Source organism: Scyliorhinus canicula, chromosome 7, assembly GCF_902713615.1.
Source record: "Scyliorhinus canicula chromosome 7, sScyCan1.1, whole genome shotgun sequence".
NCBI classification, from domain to species: Eukaryota; Metazoa; Chordata; class Chondrichthyes; order Carcharhiniformes; family Scyliorhinidae; genus Scyliorhinus; species Scyliorhinus canicula.
In genome coordinates, this window is record NC_052152.1 from 177,629,388 (window position 1) to 177,657,134 (window position 27,747).

The window sequence follows — 27,747 nt, forward strand, 5'->3', positions numbered from 1 at the left end:
TTCTGTGATAGCCACAGCATCATAGTTGGAAGCCTAACAGATCTCCCACATCTCACAGTTAGTACTAATCACTACTCAAAGTTCATCTGCCTTACCTGCTATACTTCTGCTGTTGAAACAAATACATTTCAAACCACTGTGTTTGTGCAGACAGGGCGAAGTCGTTCTCTTATTTTTGTTCTCTATTTCCCCTTCAGTTATTACACCTTCTAAGCTAACTCTCTGGTTCCCACCCCTCAGCCATACGAGTTTAAATCCTCCCGAGTGACTCTAGCAAACCTCCCAGCCAAGATATTGGTGCCCCTCCAGTTTAGATGCAACCCGTCCTTCTTGCACAGATCACTCCTGCCCCGGAAGAGACCCCAATGCCCAGAAATATGAAACTCTCCCTCCTTAACCACATATTTAGCTGCACCATCCTCCTATTTCTAGCCTCACTGGCACATGGCACAGGGGGTAATCCTGAGATTACAATCCTGGAGGTTGTGCTTTTTAGCTTACTGCTCAACTCCCTGAACTCCTTCTGCAGGTACTCATCACTCTTCCTGCCTATGTCGTCAGTACTTATGTGTACTAAGACCTCTGGCTGTTCACCCTCCCCCTTCAGAATGTCCTGTGTTCGTTCAGAGACATCCTTGACCGTGGCACCAGGGAGGCAACATACCATCCTGGAGTCTCTTTCACATCCACAGAAGTGCCTATCTGAAGGACGGATTGCACCTAAACTGGAGGTATATCCTGGGTGGGAGGTTTGATAGAGCTCTTTGGGAGGGTTTAAACTAGTTTGGCAGGAGGATGGGAACCAGAGCTATGGATCAGAGCTGTTGAACAGGCAGAAATAGTATGCAGCACATCTGTGAGGAAGGATAGACAGTTGATAGGGCAGAGTTACACTCAGTGGAATGGGTTAAAGTGTGTCTGTTTCAATGCCTGGAGTATCAGGAATAATGAAATGAAATGAAAATCGCTTATTGTCACGAGTAGGCTTCAATGAAGTTACTGTGAAAAGTCCCTAGTCGCCACATTCCGGCGCCTATCCGGGGAGGCTGGTACGGGAATCGAACCGTGCTGCTAGCCTGCTTGGTCTGCTTTAAAAGCCAGCGATTTAGCTGAGTGAGCTAAAGTGAGCTGAGAGCTGAGTGAGAGAGATGAACTTAGAGCATGGATCAGCAATTGGAACTACAATGTTGTGGCCATTACAGAGACATAGATCTCACAGGGGCAGGAATGGTTGTTAGATGTTCCGGGGTTTAGATGTTTTCAGAAGAATAGGGAGGGAGGTAAAACAGGACGGGGAGAGGCACTGTTAATTAGGGAGTGCACCACATTCTGCAGAAAAGCATGTAGTTGAGGAAGGTTTGTCGACTGAGTCAGTATGGGTGGAAGTCAGAAACAAGAAAGGAGCAGTCACTTTATTGGGAGTTTTCTATAGACCCCCCAATAGCAGCAGAGAGATAGAGGAACAGATTGGGCAGCAGATCGTGGAAAAGTGCAGAAGTAACAGAGTTGTTGTCATGGGTGACTTTAACGTCCCTAATATTCACTGGAACCTCCATAGTGCAAATGGTTTGGATGGAGCAGATTTTGTCAGGTGAGTATAGGGAAGATTCCTGACTCAATATGTAGATAGGCCGACTAGGGGGGAGGCCATATTGGACTTGGTGCCCGGCAACGAACCAGGCCAGGTGTCAGATATCTCGGTGGGAGAGCATTTCGGTGACAGTGACCACAGCTCCTTGACCTTTACCATAGTCATGGAGAGGGATAGGAACACACAGTATGGGAAGGCATTGAATTGGGGGAGGGGAAATTATACTGCTATCAAACAGGAGCTGAGGAGCATAAAGTGGGAACAATTGTTCTTGGGGAAATGCACAACAGTAATGTGGGGATTGTTTAAGGAGCACTTGCTGTGAGTGCTGAATAGTTTTGTCCTACTGAGACGAGGAACGAATGGTAAGGTGAAGGAGCCTTGGATGACAAGAGAAGTGGAGCTTCTAGTCAAGAGGAAGAAGGAAGCTTACGTAAGGTTGAGGAAGCAAGGATCTGACTCGGCTCTCGAGGTAGCCAGGAAGCAACTCAAAAATGGACTGAGGAGAGCTAGAAGGGGGCATGAAAAATCCCTGGCGTGGAAGGATTAAGGAAAATCCCAAGGCATTCTACACTTATGTGAGAAATATGTGAGAGTGAGAGTAGGGCCGATCAGGGATAGTGGAGGGAATTTGTGCTTAGAGTCTGAGGAGGTGGGGAAGACCCTAAATGAATACTTTGCTTCAGTATTCACTAGAAAGAGGGACCTTGTTGCTCATGAGAGCAGTGTGAATCAGGTTAATAGACTCAGGTTGATATTAAGGATGTGTTGGAAATTTTGAAAAGCATCAGGATAGATAAGTCCCCTGGGCCTGAAGGGATATACCCAAGGTTATTGTGGGGAGTGAAGCGAGGGAGGAGATTGCTGCGCCATTGGCGATGATCTTTGCGTCCTCACTCTCCACTGGAGTACCGGATGATTGGAGGGAGGCGAATGTTGATCCCCTGTTCAAGAAAGGGAATAGGAAAATCCCTGGGAATTACAGACCTATCAGTCTTACACCTGTGGTGAACAAAATATTGGAAAGGATTCTGAGAGATAGGATTTATGATTATTTAGAAAAACATAGTTTGATTAAAGGTAGTCAGCATGGCTTTGTAAGGGGCGGGTCATGCCTCACAAGCCTCATTGAATTCTTTGAGGGTGTGACGAGACACATTGATGAAGGTCGGGCAGTGGATGTGGTATATGCATTTAAGTAAGGCATTTGATAAGGTTCCCCATGGTAGGCTCATTCAGAAAGTTAGGGGGCATGGGATACAGGGAAATTTGGCTGTCTAGGTGCATAATTGGCTGGCCGAAAGAAGACAGCGAGTGGTAGTGGATAGAAAGTATTCCGCCTGGAGGTCGGTGACCAGTGGTGTCCCGCAAGGATCTGTTCTGGGACCTCTGCTCTTTGTGGTTTTTATAAATGACTTGGATGAGGAAGTGGAAGGGTGGGTTAGTAAGTTTGCTGATGGCACAAAGGTTGGGGGGAGTTATAGATAGTGTTGAGGGTTGTTGCAGGTTACAGCAGGACAGGATGCAGACCTGGGCTGAGAAGTGGCTGATGGAGTTCAACCTTGATAAATGTGAAGTGATTCATTTTGGAAGATTGAATTTGAATGCTGAATACAGAGTTAAAGGCAGGATTCTTGGAAGTTGGAGGAACAGTGGGATCTTGGGGTCCACGTGCATAGATCCCTCAACGTTGCCACCCAGGTTGATAGGGTTGTTAAGAAGACGTATGGTGTGTTGCTTTCATTAACAGGGGGATTGAGTTTAAGAGCCGCGAGGTTTTGCTGCAGCTTTATAAAACTCTAGTCAGACCATACTTGGAATATTGTGTCCAGTTCTGCTCACCTCATTATAGGAAGGTTGTGGATGCTTTGGAGAGGGTACAGAGGAGATTTACCAGGATGCTGCCAAGAGGGCATGTCTTATGAAGAAAGGTTGAGGGATCTAGGGTTTTTCTCACTGGAGTGAAGAAGGCAGAGAGGTGACTTGATAGAGGTGTACAAGGTAATGAGAGTCATGGATAGAGTGGATAGCCAGAGACTTTTCCCCAGGGTGGAAATGGCTGTCACGAGGGGACATCATTTTAAAGGGAATTGGAGGAAGGCATAGGGGAGATGTCAGAGAGTGGTGGGTGTGTAGAATGCACTGCCAGCAGAGGTGGTGGAGTCAGAGTCATTAGGGACATTTAAGCGACTCTTAAACAGGCAGTAAATTGAAGGGGTGTAGGTTAGGTTGATCTTAGATTAGGATAAATGGTCGGCACTACATCATGGGCTGAAGGGCCTGTACTGTGCTGTACTTTTCTATGTTCTATCTGTGTCCCTTACTATAGAGTCCCTATAACTATCACTTTCCTGCACTTTGCCCTCCCCTGCTGAACAACAGAATCAGTTGTGGTGCCACTGTTCTGGCTGCTGTTGTTTCCCGATAGGCTATCCCCTCCAACAGTATCCAAAATGATATAACTGTTAGAGAGGGGGGCAGCAACAGGGGATTCCTGCGCTGACTGCCTGCCCTTTCTCGTGGTCACTCAACTGGCTGCCTGCACCTTGGGTGTGAGCACATCTCTACAACTCTTAGGTATGATGCTTTCCGCCACCTGCATGCTCTCAAGTGCATTCAACTGCTGCTCCAACCGAACCACACAGTCTGTGAGGAGCTGCCATTGGTTACACCCTGCAGCCGTAGTCGATCGAAATGTTGGAAGCGGCACAGATCTCCCACATCTCACAGTTAGAGCACCGCACCCCGCTTTGTGACATTTAAGCACGAGTTAATTAATTTAAAATATAGACTTAAATTGTTATTAGATTAACTTACAATTAACTGGTGCCTGGCGCTAGATTTGTACTGTAAAATTAAATGCGAAATACTAATCTCTACCCTCAGAATTAGTTACTCCTCTGCCGAGTTAATTAATGAATTTTAATTAGTTTTTTCAATGTTTTTTCTTTCAAATTTAACACATTCCCTACAGCTTTACTGTGACATCACTTCTCAGTTTTTCCCTTGTAGTCGTCTGCAGCAGGGCAAGGCCACTCACTGGAAATTTGAGCATAACAACTCAAGGGATAAAAAGCACCTCCTCCCACCCAGCTTCGAATTCCCACCTAGCTTCAAATTCCCAGCTTCCAAACTCACTCTTCGATGTGTCTCACTCTGGATGTGTCGACTGGGAGTCCTAGAGTACCAGGATAGTCATTCATCATGGCAGGTAGTGGAGGAAGCTACACGGAAGACTGATCTTATTTACAATTCAGTCTCCTCCATCAGACTTGCAGAAGCGATTAGAAGGAAATGATTCACAGGATGAATTTGGAGATAAAGTGAAAATGTCATTAAACTTGCAGTAAACGTAGATAATAAAAATACTGCATTGAGAAAAGCTAATGTTTGTTAAAAATTAAATAGACAATGTGTATATCATTTTAACTAATACTGATATATTTTGTTTTATATCCAGGTTAGCCTTGATTCACGGGTCCGTGATGTCATCAACAAAAAAATGGCCGAACCATCAACTCAAACATTTGACGATGCACAGCTTCAGATTTATACCTTAATGCACAGAGACTCCTATCCAAGGTTCCTGAACTCTTCTATTTACAAGTCATTGTTTCAGAGGTCATCCAGCACTTCTTCAGAATCCTAGATATTTAACTATACGTTACAGGAAAAAAAAAAATTTGTATACAGGCATCAAATTGTCTACTGAAGGTACAGGGTCATCACCAAGAGAAAAAATTAAACTCAGGTTTATTTTACTACTGATTTCCTGTTGCCTAATAAAATGCAAGAAGCACGAAAGGACTGGATATTAACAGCTTCAGATTAACCTGTGCAAAACTCTAGTGATGGCTTAAGTAATGATATTGATTTTAGTCTGTATGTTTTTGTAAGCATTAGTAAATAAGCCTAGTGCAGGGGGAACATCTTTGCATAACCCTTACATGCATCAGGTTACCAACCACATGAAAATTAGATCTGAAAACACACTGCTCTGTTCCAATTTCAGACCAGATTTGTTTGAGCTGATTTACATTGAAAATAAAGGGATATTACTTAATCTTTATATTAGAGCACAATACATTGCTTCAAAGAAGGCACAAAGGAGAATGTTTAAAAATGTCATGAGTGCAGTTCTGCATTTTTAAAAAACACCAATGTTGCTGCTATGGTTCCATCAGTTGTCACAAAATCGTATTGTCCTAAATTCATACAGTCAAGAGCACTGTAACAAATCTATTTTCCATTCCATTTTGTGTCTTTAAACATGCAAATTAAAATTCTGAATTCAACGGCAATGGCACAATAACATCAAAGCTCCAATTGCTCTAAGCCAATATAATAAATGATCTGAATGTTGCAGAAAATGCTTTCATGAGATGACAGCCAGGTAAGTGTGAATTCTTCTTGAAAGGAAACTAAGATGTCCATGTGAGTTATATTGCCAATCTGACTGCAGAACAAATGTGTAAGACAAATTAAATTACACCTCTTAATTTTTCTGAATGATCGATAGTTTAATATGCTACACATCTTAATTGGTAGCAACTTGTACGAGGAAACTACGGACAGCTGTCCGTTACAACTAATGATGGTATATATTTGTGAAATTTTCTTCTTAGCACAGGTAACCAATACAAAAAGGGCTTTAAATATATCGAGGCTTACCAACGAGATGAAAAATAACTCAACAAATATACGGAAACAAAAAAATGTCCTCACTATAATTTTTTGAAATTCATTGATAATGTTTTACAAGCACAGTTAGAGAATTTGTTAAAATTTAAATAAATAATATTGCTAATCTGATGGTGCGTCTTGTCTTTTACTTAAATTTGAAAATATCTTAATGGGGAACCTGTTTTTAAAAACATCCTAACTTCTTGACATAAATCAGTCTTAAAGCAGTACTCTGCCCATTGCTCGAACTTGTATGTTATTGTAAAAAAAATGGTTAAAACCTGTGCTTCTAAACGCACCAGAATTGGAGGGTTGGATCACATATGCCAGGATAATTACTGCTCCTTTTGCATGTGATTCCTGCTCAACACTTCAACCAGTTCTTTTATGCTTAAGAGGTGCCTGGACACCTCATAAATATATGCTAATTAGCTTGTCATTAGGACCCTGATGCAATTCAGAGAATTTACAGTGCAGAAGGAGGCCATTCAGCCCATCGAGTCTGCACCCTTGGAAAGAGCGCCCCACTTAAGCCCACACCTCCACCCTATCCCAGTAACCTCACCTAACCTTTTTGGACACTAAGGGCAATTGATCATGGCCAATCTACCTAACCTGCATATATTTGGACTGTGGGAAGAAACCGGAGCACCCGGGGGAACCCCACCCAGACACAGGGAGAACGTGCACACTCCGCACAGACAGTGACCCAAGCCGGGAAATGAACCTGGGACCCTGGAGCTGTGGAGCAATTGTGCTTTCAGCTGCCCCATGTGGGGACAGTGTAAAAACACAAGTCCCATCAGGGTTCTGGCAATTGCACACCTGCAGCTTTCAGGTCAGAGGTGTCGGTTTCCTATTTCATCTTTTTGGTTTTCCCCAGCGGTTTGCCTCTGAGATTACTTTTTCCTACATTTATTCTGCTTCCGCACATGCAAAAAGCATGCAGCTGATGATGGGCATCATTCTTGGAATTTTAAACTAGTTGTATAAACAGAAACAACATAGTAGGCTTTCCAAACATAAGGAGCAGCTGTTGTGATGAAAGAGGTGATTGAAGGTTAAGGCCAGCTGATAGATTGTCCATGCTTGTATTGAACGATGGAGTAGGTTCAAGAGGATAAATTACCTACTTCTGCTCCTAGTTTGTATGCTCTAAGAAAGAACTATTCTGTCTAATTCCTTCTTCCAGCTCTTGGTCTGTTGCCCAGTAGGTAACAGCACCTCAAGAATTGCCGCTCGCCCATTACAAAGCATAAATCTGGTGTTCTTGATTAATAAAGGGATTTCTTGATTAATAGGGGGATCCGAGGTTATGGAGAGAAAGCAGGAAAATGGGGATGAGGAACAATCAACCTTGATTCGATGGGCCATATGCCTAATTCTGCTCCTCTTTCTTATGGTCTTATCTGCTGCCCTTGTTCTTCCAGTTGCCAGAGATCAAGGGCGGAATTCTTCCCCCCACGCCGGGTAGGAGAATCGCTGGGGCACCACGCGAGTTCCGCCACGCGCCCCGGCACCCGCACGCGATTCTCCCACCCCCCCAAACCGGCGCGGCGAGATTTACGGCTGGCCGCTGGGAGAATTGCTGCTCGCCGTTTGTAATGGGCGAGCGGCAATTCTCCGGCCCGGATGGGACGAGCAGCCTGCCCAATACGACGGGTTTCTGCTGCGCCGTCCACACCTGGTCGCTGCCGGCGGGAACAACGCGGGAATGCTGGGGGGGGGGGGGGGGGGGGAATCCAGCACCAGTGGGGCCTCAAAAGGGGTCTGGCCCGCAATTGGTGCCCACCGATCGGCGGGCCGGCCTCTCTGAAGGAGGAACTTCTTTCCTCCACCGCCCCATAAGATCCATCCGAAATTTCTTGCAGGGAGGACGGCAACCACGCATGTGTGTGTTGGCGCCGGCCAACCTGTGCATGCGCGGGTGACATCATTTACGGGGTGCCGGCCGCGTAATTTACACGGCGCTGCTTTTATGCGGCGCCAAGGCCCGGCGCACGTAAATGGCGCTGCGCCACTCCTAGTCCCCCAGGAGTGGGAGAATAGTGGGCGAGGAGCGGCCTCCAACGCCGGAGTGAAACAGTCTCCCAATGGGAGAATTTCGCCCTCAAGGTACTTTCAAAGAGCCATGGTGAGTTGTTGCAGTGCATTTTGTAGATGGTACACACAGCTGCTACTGTGCATACTGGTGGAGGGAGTCAGTGTTTAAGTGGTTGCTGCGGTGCCAATCAAGAGGCTGTTTTGTCCCAGATGGTGTTAAGCGTCCAATGTTGGAGCTACACTTATCCAGCAAAGAACTCCATCACACTCTGACTTGCGCCTTGTACATGGTGGACAGGCTTTGGGGAGTCAGGAGGTCAGTTACTGTCCACAGAATTTCCAAAATCAGACCTGGGGCAGGATTCTCCGTCCAGCAACGGCAGAATCGCGAAATTCGATTGGGCGGCGAATCGTGCGAGGCGAAAATCATGGCCTGTGCTTAGCGCCCGACAGAATGCCAGGTTCCGGTGCCTCGACAGCGGCGTCAATGCATTCTACTCCGCACATACAGTAAATGCCGTTTGCATATAGGGCAGCAGGGTAGCATGGTGGTTAGCATAAATGCTTCACAGCTCCAGGGTCCCAGGTTCGATTCCCGGCTTGGGTCACTGTCTGTGTGGAGTCTGCACGTCCTCCCCCTGTGTGCGTGGGTTTCCTCCGGGTGCTCCGGTTTCCCCCCACAGTCCAAAGATGTGCGGGTTAGGTGGATTGGCCATGCTAAATTGCCCGTAGTGTCCTAATAAAAGTAAGGTTAAGGGGGGGGGTTGTTGGGTTACGGGTAGATACGTGGGTTTGAGTAGGGTGATCATGGCTCGGCACAACATTGAGGGCCGAAGGGCCTGTTCTGTGCTGTACTGTTCTATGTTCTATATCATTAACGGGCCTGGCCAGGTATTCTCTGGGGCCTCCGCCTCTGCCAGGCGGAATTACCGACGGCGAGTATCAGTTGTGGTTTTAAAAATTGGGAAACAGGCGACCCTGCGGATATGGGGCCAGTGGAGGAGGCATGTGGGGGAGATGGGGGCGTCTGTCTGGGCGCCAATCTGCGACAACCATCGGTTTGCCCCCGGCAGAATGGATGGGGGGTTCCGAGTATGGCGGCGAGCAGGGGCGGGAAGGGTGGGTGATATGTTCCTGGAAGGGAGCTTCGCAAGTTTGAGGAGCTTGGAGGAAAAATTTGGGTTGGTAAGGGGAAATGATTTTAGATACCTACAGTTGCGGGACTTTGTTCGTAGACAGGTCCCATCTTTCCCGCGCCTCCTGCCAATGGGGATCCTAGACAGAATAGTCTCTGGGAGGGATGAAGGGGAGGGTAGAGTCTCGGGTATTTATAAGGTGCTCATGAGGGAGGAAGGGTCCCAGACAGAGGAACTGAAACTTAAATGGGAGAAGGAGATAGGCGGGGAAATGGAGGATGGGCTGTGGGCAGAGGCCCTGAGTAGGGTAAACTCGACCGCGACATGTGCTAGGCTCGGGCTGATCCAATTTAAGGTCGTTCACCGGGCCCATATGACGGTGGCTCGGATGAGCAAATTTTTCGGGATAGAGGACAAATGCGCTAGGTGCGCGGGAGGACCAGCGAACCATGTTCACATGTTCTGGGCATGCCCTGAGCTGAGGGGGTACTGGGAGGGATTTGCGGGGGTCATGTCCCAGGTGCTAAAAACAAGGGTGGTGATGAGCCCAGGGGTGGCAATTTTTGGGGTTTCGGAAGACCCGGGCGTCCAGGGGGAGAAAGAGGCCGATGTGTTGGCCTTTGCTTCCCTGATAGCCCGGCGACGAATATTATTGGCGTGGAGGGACTCAAAGCCCCCGAAGACTGAGTGGTGGCTTGCGGACATGTCGAGTTTCCTGGGGATGGAAAAAATTAAGTTCGCCTTGAGGGGTTCTGTGCAGGGGTTCACCCGGAGGTGGCAACCATTTATTGACTTCTTTGCGGGAGAGTGAGCGTCAGCCGGGGTGTGGGAGGAGGGGGGGGGGGGGGGGGGGGGGGGGGGGGGGGGGGGGGGTAGAGTAGAGTAGGAGGGAAAATATGGCGGGTAGTACCGGTGGGAGGGGAGCGGGCTTGTGCAATATGTTACGGTGGAAGTATTGAAAGTACGTGGATGTTTGCACATTTTTGCCTTTTTTGCTTCCTTTCTGATGATGTCTGTAACTGTTTATAAAGCCAAAAACTACCTCAATAAAATTGTTTATTTAAAAGAAAAATTGGGAAACAGGCGCGGTGGCTGATAAGGGAGAGAGTGGAGGTTAGGGCGAGCAGAGGTATGACCAGAGGTTGGCCGTCCTGCCGCTGGCAGTGCTGGGGAGACTAGGTGTCTGCCAGGGCCTGGGGGCAGCGACAGGGAGTGACCAGGGGATGGACCGTGGAGTCGGAGTGACTAAGATGGCAACATAATCAAAGACCCTCGCACACGGCTTACTCACTCTTCCAACTTCTTCCACTGGGCTGGAGATACAAAAGTCTGAGAACACACCACGAACGGACTCAAAAACAGCTTCTCCCCGCTGTCACCAGACTCCTAAACGACCCTCTTATGGTCTGACCTGAATAGTACTACTCTTCTGTATGCTTCATCTGATGCCAGTGTCTATGTATAATTGTGGACCTTGTGTTGTCCTATCATGTATTTTCTTTATTTTCATGTACTAAATGATCTGTTTGAGCTGCTCGCAGAAAAATACTTTTCACTGTACCTCGGTACACGTGACAATAAACAAATCCAATCCAAATCCATTGTCGCGACCTGCAAGGCAGCCATCCTACTGCGCACCCAACTGACAGCCCCCCATCGCACTTGGCTGCACAGAGTGACACCACCCATATGGGTGCCCCCACCCCACCACCCTCGCACTCCACGCCACCATCCACGCACACCACGCCTCCCTCTACCCCACCAACAACCCCCCACCATACCAGCATCCTCACCCCCCCCCCCCCCCACCAATGCCCCTCCCCACCCCCTCTGCCCCAACTCCCCTCCACCCCACCAGTGCCCCTGCATAGACTCCCTGAAAGGGAATACACCTCGGGTCAGGCCTTCACCGTTTCCCTGTAACCCAGTAACCCCACCTAACCTTTTGGACACTAAGGGCCAATGTAGCATGATCAATCCACCTAACCTCCGCATCATTGGACTGTGGGAGGAAACCGGAGCACCCGGAGGAAACCCATGCAGACTCGAGGAGAAGGTGCAAACTCCACAGTCACCCAAGCCCAGAATTGAACCCAGGTCCCTAGCGCTGTGATGCAGCAGTGCACAGCACTGTGCCACCGTGCCACCCCAACACACTGTGCCAGGCGTTTATTGTGGAACAGTAAACGCTTCTGTTCATGTTTGTGCCCTAGCCCCTAACGCTATACTGTGTCCTGCATCCGTGCCAGCTTAACTGGTGTGTATCTTCCTGCCGAGCGGGCTTTCATGCTACATCTAGGTGGGCCCCCAACTGGTACATCAGGATTGGAGGCAGCCTACTGCGGTTCCCGCCCTGTGACAAGAGTCCCATTGGGTGACCATCCTCTGGAGTGACCGGTCCTGGATGGGCAGGGCAGTCGTTTGCGTGTCCAGGGTGGCAGGGTGCCACCCTGTTCTGCCCACTGCCCCTAAGATGCACCAGGGATGGGGGGACGGGGTTTTGAGGCACTGTGGTGTTCCGGCACCTCCCCTGTGGGGATCACCGGCAAGGGCCCCATGATCTCCTTCTCCCTCGGGGTGCCTGATGGCCCCCGGGCTACTCCTTGGGATGGGGGGTGTGACTGGAGCTAATACCCGAGTCTCCCCTGACACCTGGTGCTGCCAGTCCTTGAGGCCCGTTCCTGTCTTGACCAATGCTCATGGCGAAGGAGCACAGGGAGTGGGCCACATCCCTCTGGGACTGTGCCACATTAGCCAGTGACTGTGCCAAGTCCCTCTGGGGCTGAGTCAGGTCGGCCAGTGCCCGGGCAATGCCACCAGCGCTCTCAGCTATGACGCGCTGTGACTGTGCCAAGCTCTGGAGCGCCGCTGCAATGTCCAGGTGACCCTAGGTGGGATGCCCTTTCGGTGCAGACTCGATGGACCCATGGTATATGGCTACCTGTTACAGGCAACTCTGTCCTGTGCCTCGGCCACCACCCGCACAGAGTGCCCTAGGCCTTGGACATCCTGGGCCATGGCAGATACCTTCACCCCCCAAGGCCTCCACCGCGACTGCCGCTCATGCGCTGTTGGCTTGGGTGGCACCAATGGTTGGAATTGCCTCCTGCCCCGGCAAGCGGTTGGACTCCTCCAACTGTACCTGCAGGTGCTGGATGGTCGCTGACAGCCCCTCATGTAATCCCTGGCTCTGCACCTGCACCTCCAATATCAATGGGACTGCCCTTTCCAGAACATAGAACATACAGTGCAGAAGGAGGCCATTCAGCACATCGAATCTGCACCGACCCATTTAAGCCCTCACTTCCACCATATCCCAATAACCCCTCCTAACCTTTTTTGGTCACTAAAGGCAATTTATCAGGGCCAATCTACCTAACTTGTACATCTTTGGACTGTGGGAGGAAACCCATGCAGACACAGGGAGAACGTGCAGACTCTACCCAGACAGTGACCCAGCAGGGAATTGAACCTGGGACCCTGGCTCTGTGAAGCCACAGTGCTAATCACTTGTGCTACCATGCTGCCTGGACCCCATCCGGACGGCAGCTATTCCCTGGGTTCAGGCCGCTCTCCAACTATCTGGCCTGCCGAGGATTCCTACCTCCACCTTATGCACTGCAGCATGTGTGTGGTGCGCAGCAGTTAGTGCCCAGGAGCCTCTTCACTGAAGTGCCCAACTGAGGTGAGTGTCTCTGGGATAGTGAATGGTTCGGAGACGGCTGTGATGGAAAGTCAGTGTAGGCCCCCAACTGGTGCTCTGGGGTGTCTCGGGCAGCGGTTTAGGGGCTCTCGGCGATGTCCATTGCCATGTCCAACCCATTAACAGTTCACGAATTGATCCAGGACCTGCGCCGATTTAGTTGTCGTAGAAATCCACCAAATCAATCACAGCATCAAAGCGTAGTCTCCGAAACAGAGAATCCTGTCCCTGATCTTGTAACCACGGTTTGTTTATGGCTGGTCTAGCTCAGTTTCTGGTCAATGGTAACCACCATTCTGGTCAATGGTAATACCATTGAATGTCAAGAGGAGATGGTTGGATTCTCTCTTGTTGGAGATGGTCATTGCCTGGCACTTGCGTAATGTTAATGTTATTTACCACAGCCCAGGCTTGAATCTTGTCCCGGTCTTGTGTATAGACACGGATTGCTACAGTATGAGTGGTAAATGGTGTTGAACATCCACAAATATCTCCGCCTATAACCATATGGTGGAGTTTTATTCCAGCTCTATGAGGCCAGGAATGGACCTTTGCGGGAACCCAAACTGAGCGTCAGAGAGCAGATTAATGTTGAGTTAAGTGCAACTTGACAGCACTGCTGACAACATCTTCTATTACTTTGCTAATGATCAAGGATACATTTTCTTTTAGTGTGAGTTCTCAGGTGAAAGTGCAGTGAAATCACACGCTTGAGTGATTGGAATGCACTCAGTACAATTTCATCTCTTTGATGTGGGCAATGTTTACAAACATTGGGGTTTCACCACTTAGACCACTGGAGTGCGAAGCGATGTGAGTGGATCAAAGCTGCAGATAGCTTTTACAAGCTGTCAATCACAAACCACTACAAAGCCATGAATAGATTGCAGATAGTGGATCAGTGGGAACCAGAGGCAGACACAGCTGCTCTACTTTGAGGAATGGACATGTGGAGCTGCAAGATAAGTATTAAAGTTCTAATGTTTCCCACAGGTCCTATCGGATCTGCTCTCTCGCTTCCAGAGAGGGATCTCTTTTCTGTGGGGAAGGGAAAGAGGGGAGTTCCATTAGTCAGCCCCCCCCCCCCCCCCCCGGGGGGGTGGGGGGGGGGTCTCTTTAGTCAGGGTGGGGGGGGGGGGGGTTGGGTCACCCAAATATTTGGGGGTGGCAGAGCCACCCAGGCAATCCAGGGATTGGGGGCTGCTGGGGCAGGGGGGGTGATTGGGGACAATTTGTGGTACTGGGGGGTGCCGACCACTGGACTCCGCTATCGGGCCGCCCACTCAAGATGGCGGCCCGAGATTGATGAACACTGAATTGTATCCTGCTTCAAGACTGCAAAACCAGTGCAATTCAGCTTTGCCGGGAGAACAGTCTCAAACAGAGAATCCAGCCCTTGTTGTTTGGCATATAATCAATCCTGCCTTGTTGCATGAGCAGGTTGGAACCTCATTTTTAGCTATGCCTGGTCCTGTCCCTTCTTTGCTCTCCTGTACTCTTCAGTGAACGAGTTTTTATACCCGGTAATTGGACAGTGAGTGATATGCCAGGACTTGATATTATAGACTGTGATTGGTGGTCCACAGCACCACATGGATGCACAGTTTGAGTTGCGAGATCTGTTCAAAATCTATCACAATTAGCAGAGTGGTCGGTCCGCACAGCACAATGCAGGGTATCCTCAATGTGAAGCCGGCACTTCATCTCCACAAGGAATGGGCAATGGTCACTCCAGCCCAATACTGTCTTGGACAGATGCATCAATGACAGGTAGATTGGCTAACTAAGGAAATTAAGGATGGTATCAAATGGAAAGAAAACATTGTGAAGATTAGTGATAGACCCGAAGATAGAATATTTCTGAAACCAGCAAAGGGTGACAAAGAATAATAGAGGAAGAAGTTGAGAATACTAGCAAGGAATATAAAAGCTTCAAAGTCAAGAGTAAATCTCATATGGAAACTGGCAGGTACCACCTGTGGCAGCAGAGCCAATACACTACACCACTTCACTCTGCCTGGTCTATCCATCATCACTTTACTGCTACTCAACCAGGCTGCGGTGCCATCGCAATTATTATAGATATCCACCTCTGGGAAATCAGGAGGATTATTACTGGTACATTGAGACTAACACAGCTCAAGTGCTTTCATGCCACATATTGAACCTCTTGATGCATGCAGAGGAAAAATCCTCACAAAAAACTCTACCAACTGACAGACAGTGAAGCAGTCCCATTGAAAAAGTGCTGTGAAGCGTCGAGGAAAATTTCCTTTCGTTAAAGGTGCTATAAAAATAAGTTGTTGTTGAAATAATCTTCCTTCACAACTATTTAGCGGACAGTAGTCATTTTAGGAGCGTGAGAATATATGTTTCTGTTACCTCCTCTTTGCAGAGGTATAATTCAACCTTTCAACACAGCCCCTCTGTTCGTAGAATTCCAACGGTCTCTCTTTTCATTTCAGATTAGTTTTGTCAGCTACCTGAAATTCTTTTGAATATTTGAAAGAACTTCTTTTTATCTTTTATACTGTTCCTGTTTTTTTTTAAAACATCTTTATTCCTCCCAAGTAAAACTTTTCACCTTATTATGCCACACAACTTTGGTGCCTGTGTTTCAGTACAACTAACATTAAAATATATGGGGTAGTTGAAACTTCTTTCAAAAATTCAGAGCAGTTTTCTCTTATTTACTTTCACATAGACACCAAGTTTCAAGTACTCCAGAACACATTCACACTGGAGCAGACAGTAAGCCAGCGTTCGCAGCCATCTCAAAATAAATGTTGGCTAATCCATCTGCTTTTATAAAATTACATGCCACAGATGTTGCTTTTAAGTTCAGCAGGAGCGCTGTCATTTATCTAGTAACAGCACTGAATCCACTCTAGTGTTCATTGTAACTTAATTGGGTATTTGCACAAGTTGGTACCTTTGGAGTCTACTTGCAATCCCTCCTGAATAATCATATGCACGCATTCCTACATTATTTTTTTCCATTTCAAGGACACACTCAAATTTTAGGTGCATAATGGTTTGTTCATTTATTGGAAACCACAAACTACTAATATTTGGCCTTGCAATAGATTGGGTGTATAACATAGTTTCAACTTCTTGCTCGTAAGTTGTCTTCACAGTAATATTAGGAACCTTTGGGTAAATGCTTACAGATACTAGTGTTCAGCACACAGACAACTATTCTCTTTGTTCATTAATCTGCAAAGCAGGATAGTCACTTACCTTTGTAGAATAGTAAAAGTATTGGCACAAGTGGGTTACATGCAATCCCATATCAGTTAAGCTCTGGTGAGAATGGCTTTCAGTTAAAAGTGGAAACCTAGAAGAGAATGAATAATAAAAAGCCGCTTACACTGATCGGAGAATCAGCAACAAAACTGCTGCAAAGATTTTCCCTGGACGATGTATGTTAGAATAAATCTTTTCACACAGAGGGTTATTAGAGGGTCACAGCACTTTATCACAAAGTGACTGCGGAAGAAAGATCATGATGTTTTTAAAAGGAAAATCAGTAAGTATTTGAAAAGGTGAATGGATACCAAGAAAGGGAAGCAAGTATATCCAGTTGAAAAGTTAGCACTGGCAAAACTGGCCAAGTCTTTTACGCTGTCATTTCTGTGACCCTATAAAATCTCTGAATTCAAGGCAGCATCCTTGCTAAATGTAGGTGCAACCAAATGGAATGCTTTAGTAATCAGCTCTTAATATTCACAAGGGTTGTTTCTCACCAAAAAGCTTTGTCTGTTAGGCTTACTCATTGTAAGACATCTGAGACTTTACAGCAGGAACGTGTATCATCCCCCGCCCAGCACAGTCAGTCTCTCAATGTATCAACAATTCAGGTTGTAATATATATATATAACAGAAATATATTTTTAAAATCCCAACCCGTCTGCTGACCTGAGTATGAAATTGCATGCAACCTTCAAGAGGTTGTGCAGATATTCTGTGGTCATCGCAGTGAAGCCATCTGGGAATGGTGTCAGGCAGTCAGTTCTAGATGAAAAAAATTAACTGAGAAGCACCATGGGTAAGTCAAAGTCAGAAGCAAAATAATAAAGTGATAAGTAATTATAACAAGGAACACAAGGTTAAGTAGGCAAGTAGAATTAATCAAGGAGATGACTAAGTAGTTTGAAAAGTTAGCAAGTGAGGTGAAGTACATTTAAGTTTAAGACATGGCAGGTGAGGTCAGCCCACTGTGTGATTTGTTATATGTGGGAAGCGATGGACCACATACACAGGAAGTGGTCCCATCTGTAAGAACTTGAGCTCCCGGTTTCAGAGCTTGAGCAGCGGCTGGAGACACTGAGGCTCACCTGCAAGGCTGAGTTATGTGGATAGCACATTTATAGAGATGGTCACACCACAGCTCAAGGGACTGAGCAAAAAAAGGTGACCACCAGGTGGTCCGAGAGGCAGGAGTCCCACTCTCAAATCAGTTTTCCATTTTGGAATGTCATGTGAGAGTACCTTAAGAAATGGGTGTTCATAAATGGGTGTGTACATAAATATCTGTAGTGAGAATGCCTTTAAGAAATGGGTATTTATTACTGCAGTGATGTCAGAGAGTGGGTGGAGCTAGGCTGTCCATCAGCTTAGTACTTTCATTTTAGGCTGTTTGCTGCAGGGTGTGTTTTTTAGTTTTATTTTCAGAGCTGGATAGCTGCAGTCACAGCCAGAAGGTGTATGAATCTCTCTCTGTAATCTAAAGACTGCAAATCGATCCTGGTGGTTTAAAACTATTAACAATATTGACTTTAACCTGATGTGGTTCTGGTAAAAGGTGTTTTATGTCGTATGGATGTTAAAAGGAAAGCTTAAAGGATTACTTAGTGTTGTATTCTTTGGGGGTTGTATTTGAATTAATGGTTGCTAAGATGTTCACTGTATATTTTTAAAAGGTTAACTTGAGTTCATAGAATAAACACTGTTTTGCTTTAAAAAATACTTTTCCATTTCTGCTGTACCACACCTGTAGAGTGGGCTGTGGGCTCCCCATACCACAATCTATTAAAAGTTGTGGGTCAGGTGAACTCCATGATACACTTTGGGTTCTCTAAACCCTGGCCCATAACAGGAATCTGATGAGGGTATTTGAACCTCAAGGGAGTGCAGTCAGAGCCAGACCTCTGGCGTCACAAGCGACCTGACTCCCGGAAAATGATTTGTCTCCGCCAGGGTTAGGGATGTCACTGAATGGCTGCAGGGCATCCTAAATGGCAGGGTCACAAGTCAGAGGTCATGGTACACATTATTCTACCTATATTGTTGGTACCAAAAAATGAGGTCTTGCATTAAGAACTGCTATGCTGGAGATTAGAAAGACATCCTCAAACGCTGTGGGGTTGGTTTCTCCAATCCCTGACGCCAAAATCGTGTTCAGCGACAGGGCAGAGAATCCCCGATGACGACGAAATTGTGGGCAGTTTCGCGATGCTGCGCCCCCTTGAAAAGCTGCCGTATCCATGTCTTCCGAACGTTGGTTAAGTCCTGCCCCGCGATGCTCCGTCCCTGAACGGCCGAGAGCCCGACGACATGGGTCTCTCATGGTGTCACCCATTGGGAACTCAGTGTGGTGGCTGCGGACTCTGTTCAGCTCCACCACAGTCGGAGGAGGGCAGATACATGGGCGGGGGGCATTATCTGCAGCAGGGGGCACTGTGGTGGGTCACGTGAGCTGGCCGAAGTGGGGGGGGGGGGGGGACTATTTTGCGGGATGGGTCGGTGGGCTGCGTCCGCCATGAAGCACAGCGTTGCAGCTGCAGGCCGCCGCCGAGTGCATCTGCGGCCACGGACCTGGCAATTCTCCGGGCCGTATCGACAGCTAGAACTGGAGCTTTACGCTGCCTGGCTGCTAGCCCCCAGTAAAGCGGGGAATCGGTAGCCGTTGTGCGCCAGTTTTCCTGTCGTAAAACGCCACCGTTTTCACACCAGCGTGGGGAATTAAGTCTCCAGAACAGAGAATCCAGCCTGTAATCTCTGGCTTACTCCCAATGCCAAATGCTTGCGAGTACAGAAATAGGAGAATAGGGCAGAAGAATGCATGGTTCAAGAGTTGGCGCCGGAAAGTGTTTTAGATTCTGGGATCACTGCGACCGTTTCTGGGGAAGGTGGGAGATGTACAAGGACAACAATCTGCGCCTGAACCAGAAGGGGACCAACATTCCTGTGGGTGAATTTGTTGGTGCTATTGGGAGAAGTTTAAACTAGTTCAGCAGCGGGAGGAGACACAGAACATTAGTACAATAGGGACCACTATAGTATACTATAATAAGGGTAGCAAGTTAGAAGGACTTCAGCCATGTTGAGTTCCAAGGGAGTAAGACAAGGCTCAATGTCCTCTACTTTAATGCTATCAGTATTGTCGGTAAAACTGATAAGTTAAGAGTGTGGATTAACACTGGAATTGTCATATTGTTGCCAGTGACGTGATTAAGAGAGGGGCAGCCCTGGCAACTCCACATTCCAGGGTATAGGATCTTCAGGCACGACAGGGAAAGGTGAAAAAGAGGTGATGCTGCATTATTAATTAACAAGTCAGTTACTGCAGCAAGGAGGCACGATATCTTGGAAGGCTCTTCAATTGTGGCTTTGTGGGTAGACCTCAGGCATCAAAAGGCGTAGTCACATTGCCTGGAGTATAAGACCCCAAACAGTCAGCAGACAATAGAGGAGCAGATATGTAGACAATTCACTGAGATGCGCAAAAATATTAACAGGGCAATTATATTCAGGGATTTCAATTTCTCCAACATTATTTGGGATAGTCATAGTGTAAAGGGTTTAAGAGGGGGCAGATTTCTTAAAATGTATTCAGCAGAGCTTTTTATGTCAATGTGCAGAACATCCAACAAGGGACAGGGCAGTGCTGAATCGAATTCTGGGGAATGAAGCCAGACAGGTGTTTGGGGTGGCAATGGAGCATTTTAGTGATAGCGACCACAACAGTACGATTTAAGCTTGTTATAAATGGTGTGGCATTGGGGAAAGGCACATTTTTTCCCCCCAATAACCTTTATTGTCACAAGTAGGCTGACATTAACACTGCAATGAAGTTACTGTGAAAAGCCCCTGGTCGCCACACGCCTGCGTCTGTTCTGGTACACAGAAGGCAACTTCAGAACCTAACAGCACATCTTTCGGGGTTTGTGGGAGGAAACCGGAGCACCTGGATGAAATCCACGCAGACACATGGAGAACGTGCGTAGTCCACACAGAGCAGACAGTGATCCAAACCAGGAATCGAACCTGGGACCCTGGAGCTGTGAAGCAACAGTGCTACCCACTGTGCTATCTTGTTGCAGCATTTTATAAGAAGGCAGGATCTGGCCAAAGTAGACTGGGAACAGCTTCTTGTGGTAAAATCTACAGCAGAGCAGTGGAGAGCATTCAAAAAAGGACACGGGGAGAGTACAGGCCCAACATAATCCCTTTAGGGTGAAATGAAGGAGCAACAATCCTGGAAAACCCTGGATGTCTAGGAATATTCAGGATTGGATCAGAAAGAAAAAGCTTTTAACAGGTACAAAGGCAGCAAAACAGCAAAGGCTTGAGTGGAGTGAAGAAAGTGCAGGGTGGAAATTTAAGAGGGCAATTAGGAAAGCAAAGACAAAACACTGGTGGACTGGATTAGGGAGAATCCTAAAATATTCTGTAAATATATTGAGGGGATGACCAGGGAAAGATTAGGGCATGGAGCCGGAGGACATTAGTAGGGTGTTAAATGAGTACTTCACATTGAACTATAGAATTCCTACAGCGCAGGTGGCCATTTGGCCCATCGAGTCATCACCAACCCTCCAAAAGTGCATCCTTCCTAGGCCCACTCCTCTGCCCTATCCACGTAGTCTCACCCAACCTGCACATCTTTGCACCGTGGGAGGAAACTGGAGCACTCGGAAGAAACCCATGCAGACACAGGGAGAACATGCAAACTTCACACAGACTGTCACCCATGACCCAATGGTGTACCGCAGGGATTAGTGCTCGGTCCCTTATTGTTATTGCGATATATAAACAATATAGAACATAGAACATAGAACAGTACAGCACAGAACAGGCCCTTCGGCCCTCAATGTTGTGCCGAGCCATGATCACCCTACTCAAACCCACGTATCCACCCTATACCCGTAACCCAACAACCCCCCCTTAACTTTACTTTTATTAGGACACTATGGGCAATTTAGCATGGCCAATCCACCTAACCCGCACATCTTTGGACTGTGGGAGGAAACCGGAGCACCCGGAGGAAACCCACGCACACAGGGGGAGGACGTGCAGACTCCACACAGACAGTGACCCAGCCAGGAATTGAACCTGGGACGCTGGAGCTGTGAAGCATTGATGCTAACCACCATGCTACCCTGCTGCCCCAAATATGGATGAGAATGTGCAGGGATGATAAATAAGCTGAGACACCAGGGCTAACCACTGTGCCACCATTTCTTCATGTGGATGTAGAGTTCAGGGAGAGGGGGACTGAGAGGTTCTGGGAACAGTTTGACATCAGAGTGAGATATTGGAGCTTTTGGCGGGCTTAAATGTGGACAAATCCCCAGGTCCGGATGAGTTGTTTTCCAGGATGCTGTGGGAGGCAAGGGATGGAATTACACGAGCTCTTACCTAAATTTTAGTTCCTCTCTAGTCAGAGGGGAGGTGCCAGATGTAGTGTGCAAGTTATCAGACACATCAACCAGTTTATTAGTAAAACATTTTACCCAGGTGCAAGATGAACAAAAGACAAATACAGGTTCACGATTCATCCCGAATACAATAAAACAATTATTTGCCCAAATTATCCCAAATATTATCTGCCCAAGATTCTAATACTACCCGTGCCGATGAACTTATCGAGCTGCGAGTCCAATCCTCTGAGCCTTATACCTCAGGGCCCTCTTCTGTGGAGGTGGGTTTCATATGCTTCTACTTTCCATTCTCTGGTCTTCCGTCAATTCTTCTCTATTGTCTCAGTGCTGAGTCTTCGTTGGGAAGGGTCTCTGTTTCCCCCCTGCTCGTGCCGTTCCAGAAGTTTGTCTGGCCCTCAGGTAACTGGGCAGAGGTTGCAACACCCAATAAAGTTACCACTTGCAACTCCGTAGGACACCAGGAACTGGCTTTGTCCACACGTAACTTTATCTCAAAGAAGATGACAGCAGCAAATCAAGGTGCCAGAAAGTCTATCTGCATCTGGGCAATCCACAACAATCCATCTATCTGAAAGGGGCTGATTATTTCCGATCTCCTGTTTACAGGACATGCCCAGACATGTCCTGGTTTGTGGGTCTTTGTCCAGTAGATTCAAACTTGGTTGTTTGAGTTCCCATCAGGCCTGTCTGCTGATTCTGGTTTAATATAAAATATCCAATTCTGTGCCAGGCCCAAGATTCAGGCCGTTGGTCATTTTACCACGCAAGAGGATTGGAGGACAGCTAACGTGGTTCCACTTTTCAAGAAGGGTGGTAGAGATAAAACAGAGAAATACACACCAGTGAGTATTGTATCAATGGTAGGGAAACTACAGGAGAAAATTCATCTCGACTTGGAGAGGCAAGGTTTGATCAGGGATAGGCAGCGTGCCTCTCTGAGGGAGGTTATGCCTAACAAATTTGATTGAATGTTTTTGAGGTGGTCAGATGTGTAGATGAGGGCAGTGCAGTTGAAGTAATTTATATGGATTTCAGCAAAGCTTTTGACAAGGTCCCACATGGGAGACTGATAAAGTAAAAGCACATGGGACCCAGGGTAACTTGGCAAGTTGGATCCAAAACTGCCTAATTAGTAGGAAAGAGGATGATGGTAGAAGGCTGTTTGTGTGACTGGAAGCCGGCCTCTAATGGTGTACCGCAGGGATCAGTGCTCGGTCCCTTATTGTTATTGCGATATATAAACAATATGGATGAGAATGTGCAGGGATGATAAATAAGTTTGCGGATGACAGAGTGGTTAATAGTGAGAAGGTCATACGTTGCAGGAAGATGTAAAAGAGTTGGGCAGATGAAATTTAACCCTGAAAAGTGTAAGGTGATGCACTTTGAAAGGAGTAACAAAACAAGGGAGTACTCAATGAATGGCAGGACATGTGGAAGCTCAGAGGAACAGAGAGATCTCAAGATGCATGTCCACAGGTCCCTGAAGGCAGGACAGATGAATAGAGTAATTAAGATATACAGGATACTTGCCTTTGTCAGTCATGACAGATTATAAGAGCAGGGCAGTTATGTTGGAGCTGTACAAAACTTTAGTTAGGCCACAGCTGCAGGTTGCCTTACTATAGAAAGGACATGATTGCACTGGAGAGGGTGCAGAGGAAATTCACCACAATGTTGCATGCATTGGAGCATTTGAACTATGTAGAGACTAGATAGGCATAGTGGTTTTCTTTGGAGCAGAGAATGCTGAGAAGGACCCGATTGAGGCGTATAAGATTATGAGGGGTACGGACAAGGTGGATAGGAAGCAGCTCTTCCTCTTAGTTGAAGGGTCAATAACAAGGGGTATAATTTTAAGGTGAGGGGCAGGAGGTTTAGAGGGGATTTGAGGAATATAATTTTCACCCAGAGGGTGGTAGGAGTCCTGAATGCACTGCCAGGGAGGGTGGGAGAGGTAGGAAACCTCAAAACTTTAAAACGTACATGGATGAGTACTTGAAATGTCATAACATTCAAGGTTATGGGCCAAGTGCTAGAAACTGGGATTAGTGTAGCTTTAGTGCACTTTTGTCGGTGCAGACTAGATGGGCTGAAGTGTCTCTTCTGCACTGTACAACTATGATTCCATAAAAAGTTAATTTCTATCACTTCAATGCCACTTGGTTTACTCTCCCATTTGACCATTCCAAACTTTATAGGCTGCACCCAAATCATCTACATGTCCCAAATCATCTATATGCCCCAAATCATCTATGTGCAGTTTCTAATAGCAACAATCATTAGGGAAAACAAAAAAGTTGTAAGAGATTTTATATTGGCGAACATTAAGGTATGGCTTAGGTGGGTTTGATTTCATGTTTCTCTGCCTGGAAGGGACCTATAGTTAGATTCATGCTGGACAACGGTGTCTGTATGTGTGTGTGGGGTTGGTTTCAGTTCCAATTTGCATTTTGTGATGGAGAGCTATGGCGTGAAGAATAAATATAGTTGCTTAGCAACTATAGGCCCTTGTAAGGAATAACTTTCCTTTGTTCTTGAGTTTTAACTGAAATGCTAGTGGAGTTGCAGATAGACAGCTGGAGAGAGAACAGCTCCCACAGCTCTGCTAAAAGCAATGGGTTTAGAAAGCTGAAAAAAGGAAACTGTCAGTTTTGTTCAAGAAATATCATACAATGGTGTAATGGTTGTCTAAAGAACAGTTAGCCAAGAGAAATGAAAATAATACATTTGCAGGTGATCAGAGGTTAAAGGTATGAGAACAGCGGTTGACTGTTCAGTAAAGACAGATAGAGCTCAGAGGAAGGCTGAGATGGCAGAAAGACATCTGAAGTGATTTTCAGGTTTGAGAGATTGTACTACAGCCCATGGAACATGAATATCTGGGGGAATTGGTGGCTAGACTTCAAGTGTATAAAAGCAGTCAAGAAAAATAAATCTCAGAGGTTGGTGTAACATCTGGAATGGATTCGCTGGTAGAAGTGGAGTGAAAGCTCTCTTCAAAAGAATCCTTTAGAAAACATGGAGCAGATTTCAGAATGCAACCTGCTAATGGAAAGCCTTAACATGTCTTTGGGAGTGGAGCTTAAACACCCATGTGACAATCATCTGGGGTGTGGGGGGGGGGGGGGGGGGGGGCGGGGGGAGTAGAGTGTCGAGAAGGCTTGGAGAGAAATCCAGACACAACTTGGGTGTAGAGCATGTGTTTGACCACAGCCAATCTGAATGTTTTTAAAACAGGACTGTGCCAATGAACCATTGTAGCTTCAAGTGCACTTCGTCATCCCCATTAACCTTAAAGTCTGTGTGTAATTGTTAACCAAGGGAGGAGTAAAAGAGAATTGCACTATAATCAATTTTTCCACGTTTAATAATTATTTCATTTTTCAAGCAAATTGGCAGTTCCATGACTGTTCCTGCATGTTTGATAAAAAAAAGTCTTTTGAGACAAGGGTCCATTCTCGCATCTTCTCATCCAGCTATGACATTAGGTGCAATTCAAGTCCGCTGAATGGTGCGTTTAGCGGGATGTTTCTTGGCGCCTGTAGCTCTGATACATTGTGCCATTCAGCAGCACTTTCCCTTGTTTCTGGCCTTAGGAAGATTAAGGCTGCACTTGATTTGCTGGCAGGAAAGGTTCCTAGCAGGTCAAGGTGCCAATTTGGGATTGTCACAGTGGCACTGCCAGCCTGGCACACTGGCAGTGCCAAGGTGCTAGAGGGAATACTGGGGTACCACTCTGCCCTCTCCTCAACCACCCAGGCGTCTCCAATGACATGGGAGACCCCCCCCATGTGCCATTATGACTGGTCCACGTTTGTATAGACCAGTACTAAACAACACCCTGGTGAGGTACTAAACAGAGCACTGGCGAGGTCTCCCAGGTGTGTCTGTCAAGTCCTGGGCTACGGTAGAATCCAGTGAACTTAGTTAATTTAGCCATATGGCTCATTTAAATATGCGGATCTAGATCACCCCAGTGAGGGAAAGATCCAGATCACGACCTCTCGTGAGATTCTGTTGAATCTTACAAGATTCAATGGCCTTGTCCTGACATCAAGCCAGGCACGACAGGGCCACTGAATTGTGCCCATTAACTGGGATCATAACACAATTGCAATCACCAAAGGAAATGTCTCAATAAAAGGGACGAGTTGGACATATGGGGTGAGATTCGCCCAAAAATGACCTGTGCAATTTTGGAGAGATCCAGAATTGTATTGACCCTGTTCATTTTTTTGGAGCCTAGGGTTTTCTCATTTTTAGTTCCAATTTTGGGGAACTAAACTCGCTGGTAAGACCGGCTCTTCAGAGACAGGGCGCCATTTTGAAAGGGTGCCCCGATTTCAAACCGAGGTTGATGGTCCCCCACCCACGGACAATGCAATCCTCCGCTGACATACACAACACCCCAAACCATGGCGGGGAAACCTCCTCCATCACCAAGGCACGAGGGTGAGTCCTTGTGGGCATCGGAGCATTGCCACCCCCCCCCCCCCTCCCAAGTGAGCATGCCCTGCTATAGGGTCACTGAGGTCCTCCCCACCTTTTGGAGCCCCCTCCCTTTACCCCTACCACTTTATACGTCTGCTTCACACACCCCCACTCTTCATACTCTTTCATGGGCATGACTCTCTCCCCTCATGCCCAGTGCCATGGCAGAGCCAACTAGGCATCCTAGCGCAACATTGGAAAATAACACCTATCATCTCAAAGTCGAAAGCCAAAAATACAGTTCTGACAGTAAGAATTAGTTGCCAAAATACTTAATTATCTGTTAAGTTCCATACTTTGGAAATGCATTACGGCAACCCACCATAACCAAAATGTTCTTTGTTTAAGGCAGTTTTAATAGTTATGGCATATGGACAACTGAAGAAAATTAATCTGCTTCAATGTTAAGTTGTTTTTTTTTTAAAAACCAGAAAACAAACTATACAAAAAAAAATTAAAGATGGTTTAAGGAAAAAAACGATACTGTAGTATAGAAAGCAACAGCCAACACCTTCAGTGATCTCCCCTCCTCCAAAGTATATTTCATAATGCATATAAAATTGATACTTCTTGCTGGTGTAAGATCAACTATACTAGTAACGACAATGGCAACTATTGACTTTCTGAAAAACATTATTTTTATTTCAAGGTTTTCACAACTTCAGTACGAAATGTAAAAAGAAACAAAATTTTACATAAATGGAAGCAATGGGTTGCTGTGGACAATCATCACACTTTAATTAAAAATGATCTTAATATATCCAATCCATCCTAGCAATATCATTTTATTATCAAAACCCTGTCTTAAAACACATTGAAGTGAAATGCAACCTGTCGTACCATACAATGCATTAATTAACAAAGACTCTCAGTTAGGATATAATACGTTTTAAAGGAGAATACTTGCAAAGATTATTTATTTTACAGCAATATATGTAACAAAATGAGAGGTTTAATATACATGATGATCCTTTATAATTTAGGTACTTCATATATTGGTCCAGTTGCATCTACCAACAGTGGTCATCTGAATATTTATTAACAGAACTGAAATAAAATACAGATCATGGTTAGGTAGTGCTTCACACAGTCAATAAATTCATGAACTGATTGCATGCAAAACTAGATCAGATTTAGATTATTGAATTTATTTAGTCTTATGTACAGTGGAGATTTCCTGTAACATGCCAGTTGAACTCTTCACACTTCATTGGACTCCCAATTTATTCTTTTTTTATAATAAACATTTTATTGAGGTATTTTTTAGCAATGTAACAGCAATAATATAAACAGTATACGTGAGACTCTAAACATAGTGCAAATAACCCTCCCTCCCCAACAGTCACCCACCATTAATTAACCCCTAAGCTACACCCCCCCCCCCCCCCCCCCACCCTCTGCTGACGATTATTTTCGCAAAGAGTTGATGAA

General features: G+C 46.4%; 2 protein-coding genes across 5 annotated transcripts in view; one reads left to right on the top strand and one right to left on the bottom strand.

Annotated features, from left to right (window-relative positions):
- Nucleotides 1-6,403, top strand: part of rgs19 (regulator of G protein signaling 19) — a 160,507-nt gene extending 154,104 nt beyond the window's left edge. For both annotated transcript variants that reach the window (XM_038803371.1, XM_038803372.1), the window contains one exon: nt 5,052-6,403. In XM_038803371.1, coding sequence (XP_038659299.1) covers nt 5,052-5,240 — 189 coding nt within the window. In that variant the 3' untranslated portion in view covers nt 5,241-6,403. The remainder of the gene's footprint in view (nt 1-5,051) is intronic.
- A 20,528-nt stretch (nt 6,404-26,931) lies between these two features.
- Nucleotides 26,932-27,747, bottom strand: part of LOC119969582 (transcription elongation factor A protein 1-like) — a 70,784-nt gene continuing 69,968 nt past the window's right edge. For all 3 annotated transcript variants that reach the window (XM_038803374.1, XM_038803373.1, XM_038803375.1), the window contains one exon: nt 26,932-27,363. In XM_038803374.1, the coding sequence (XP_038659302.1) occupies nt 27,355-27,363 (9 nt within the window). In that variant the 3' untranslated portion in view covers nt 26,932-27,354. The remainder of the gene's footprint in view (nt 27,364-27,747) is intronic.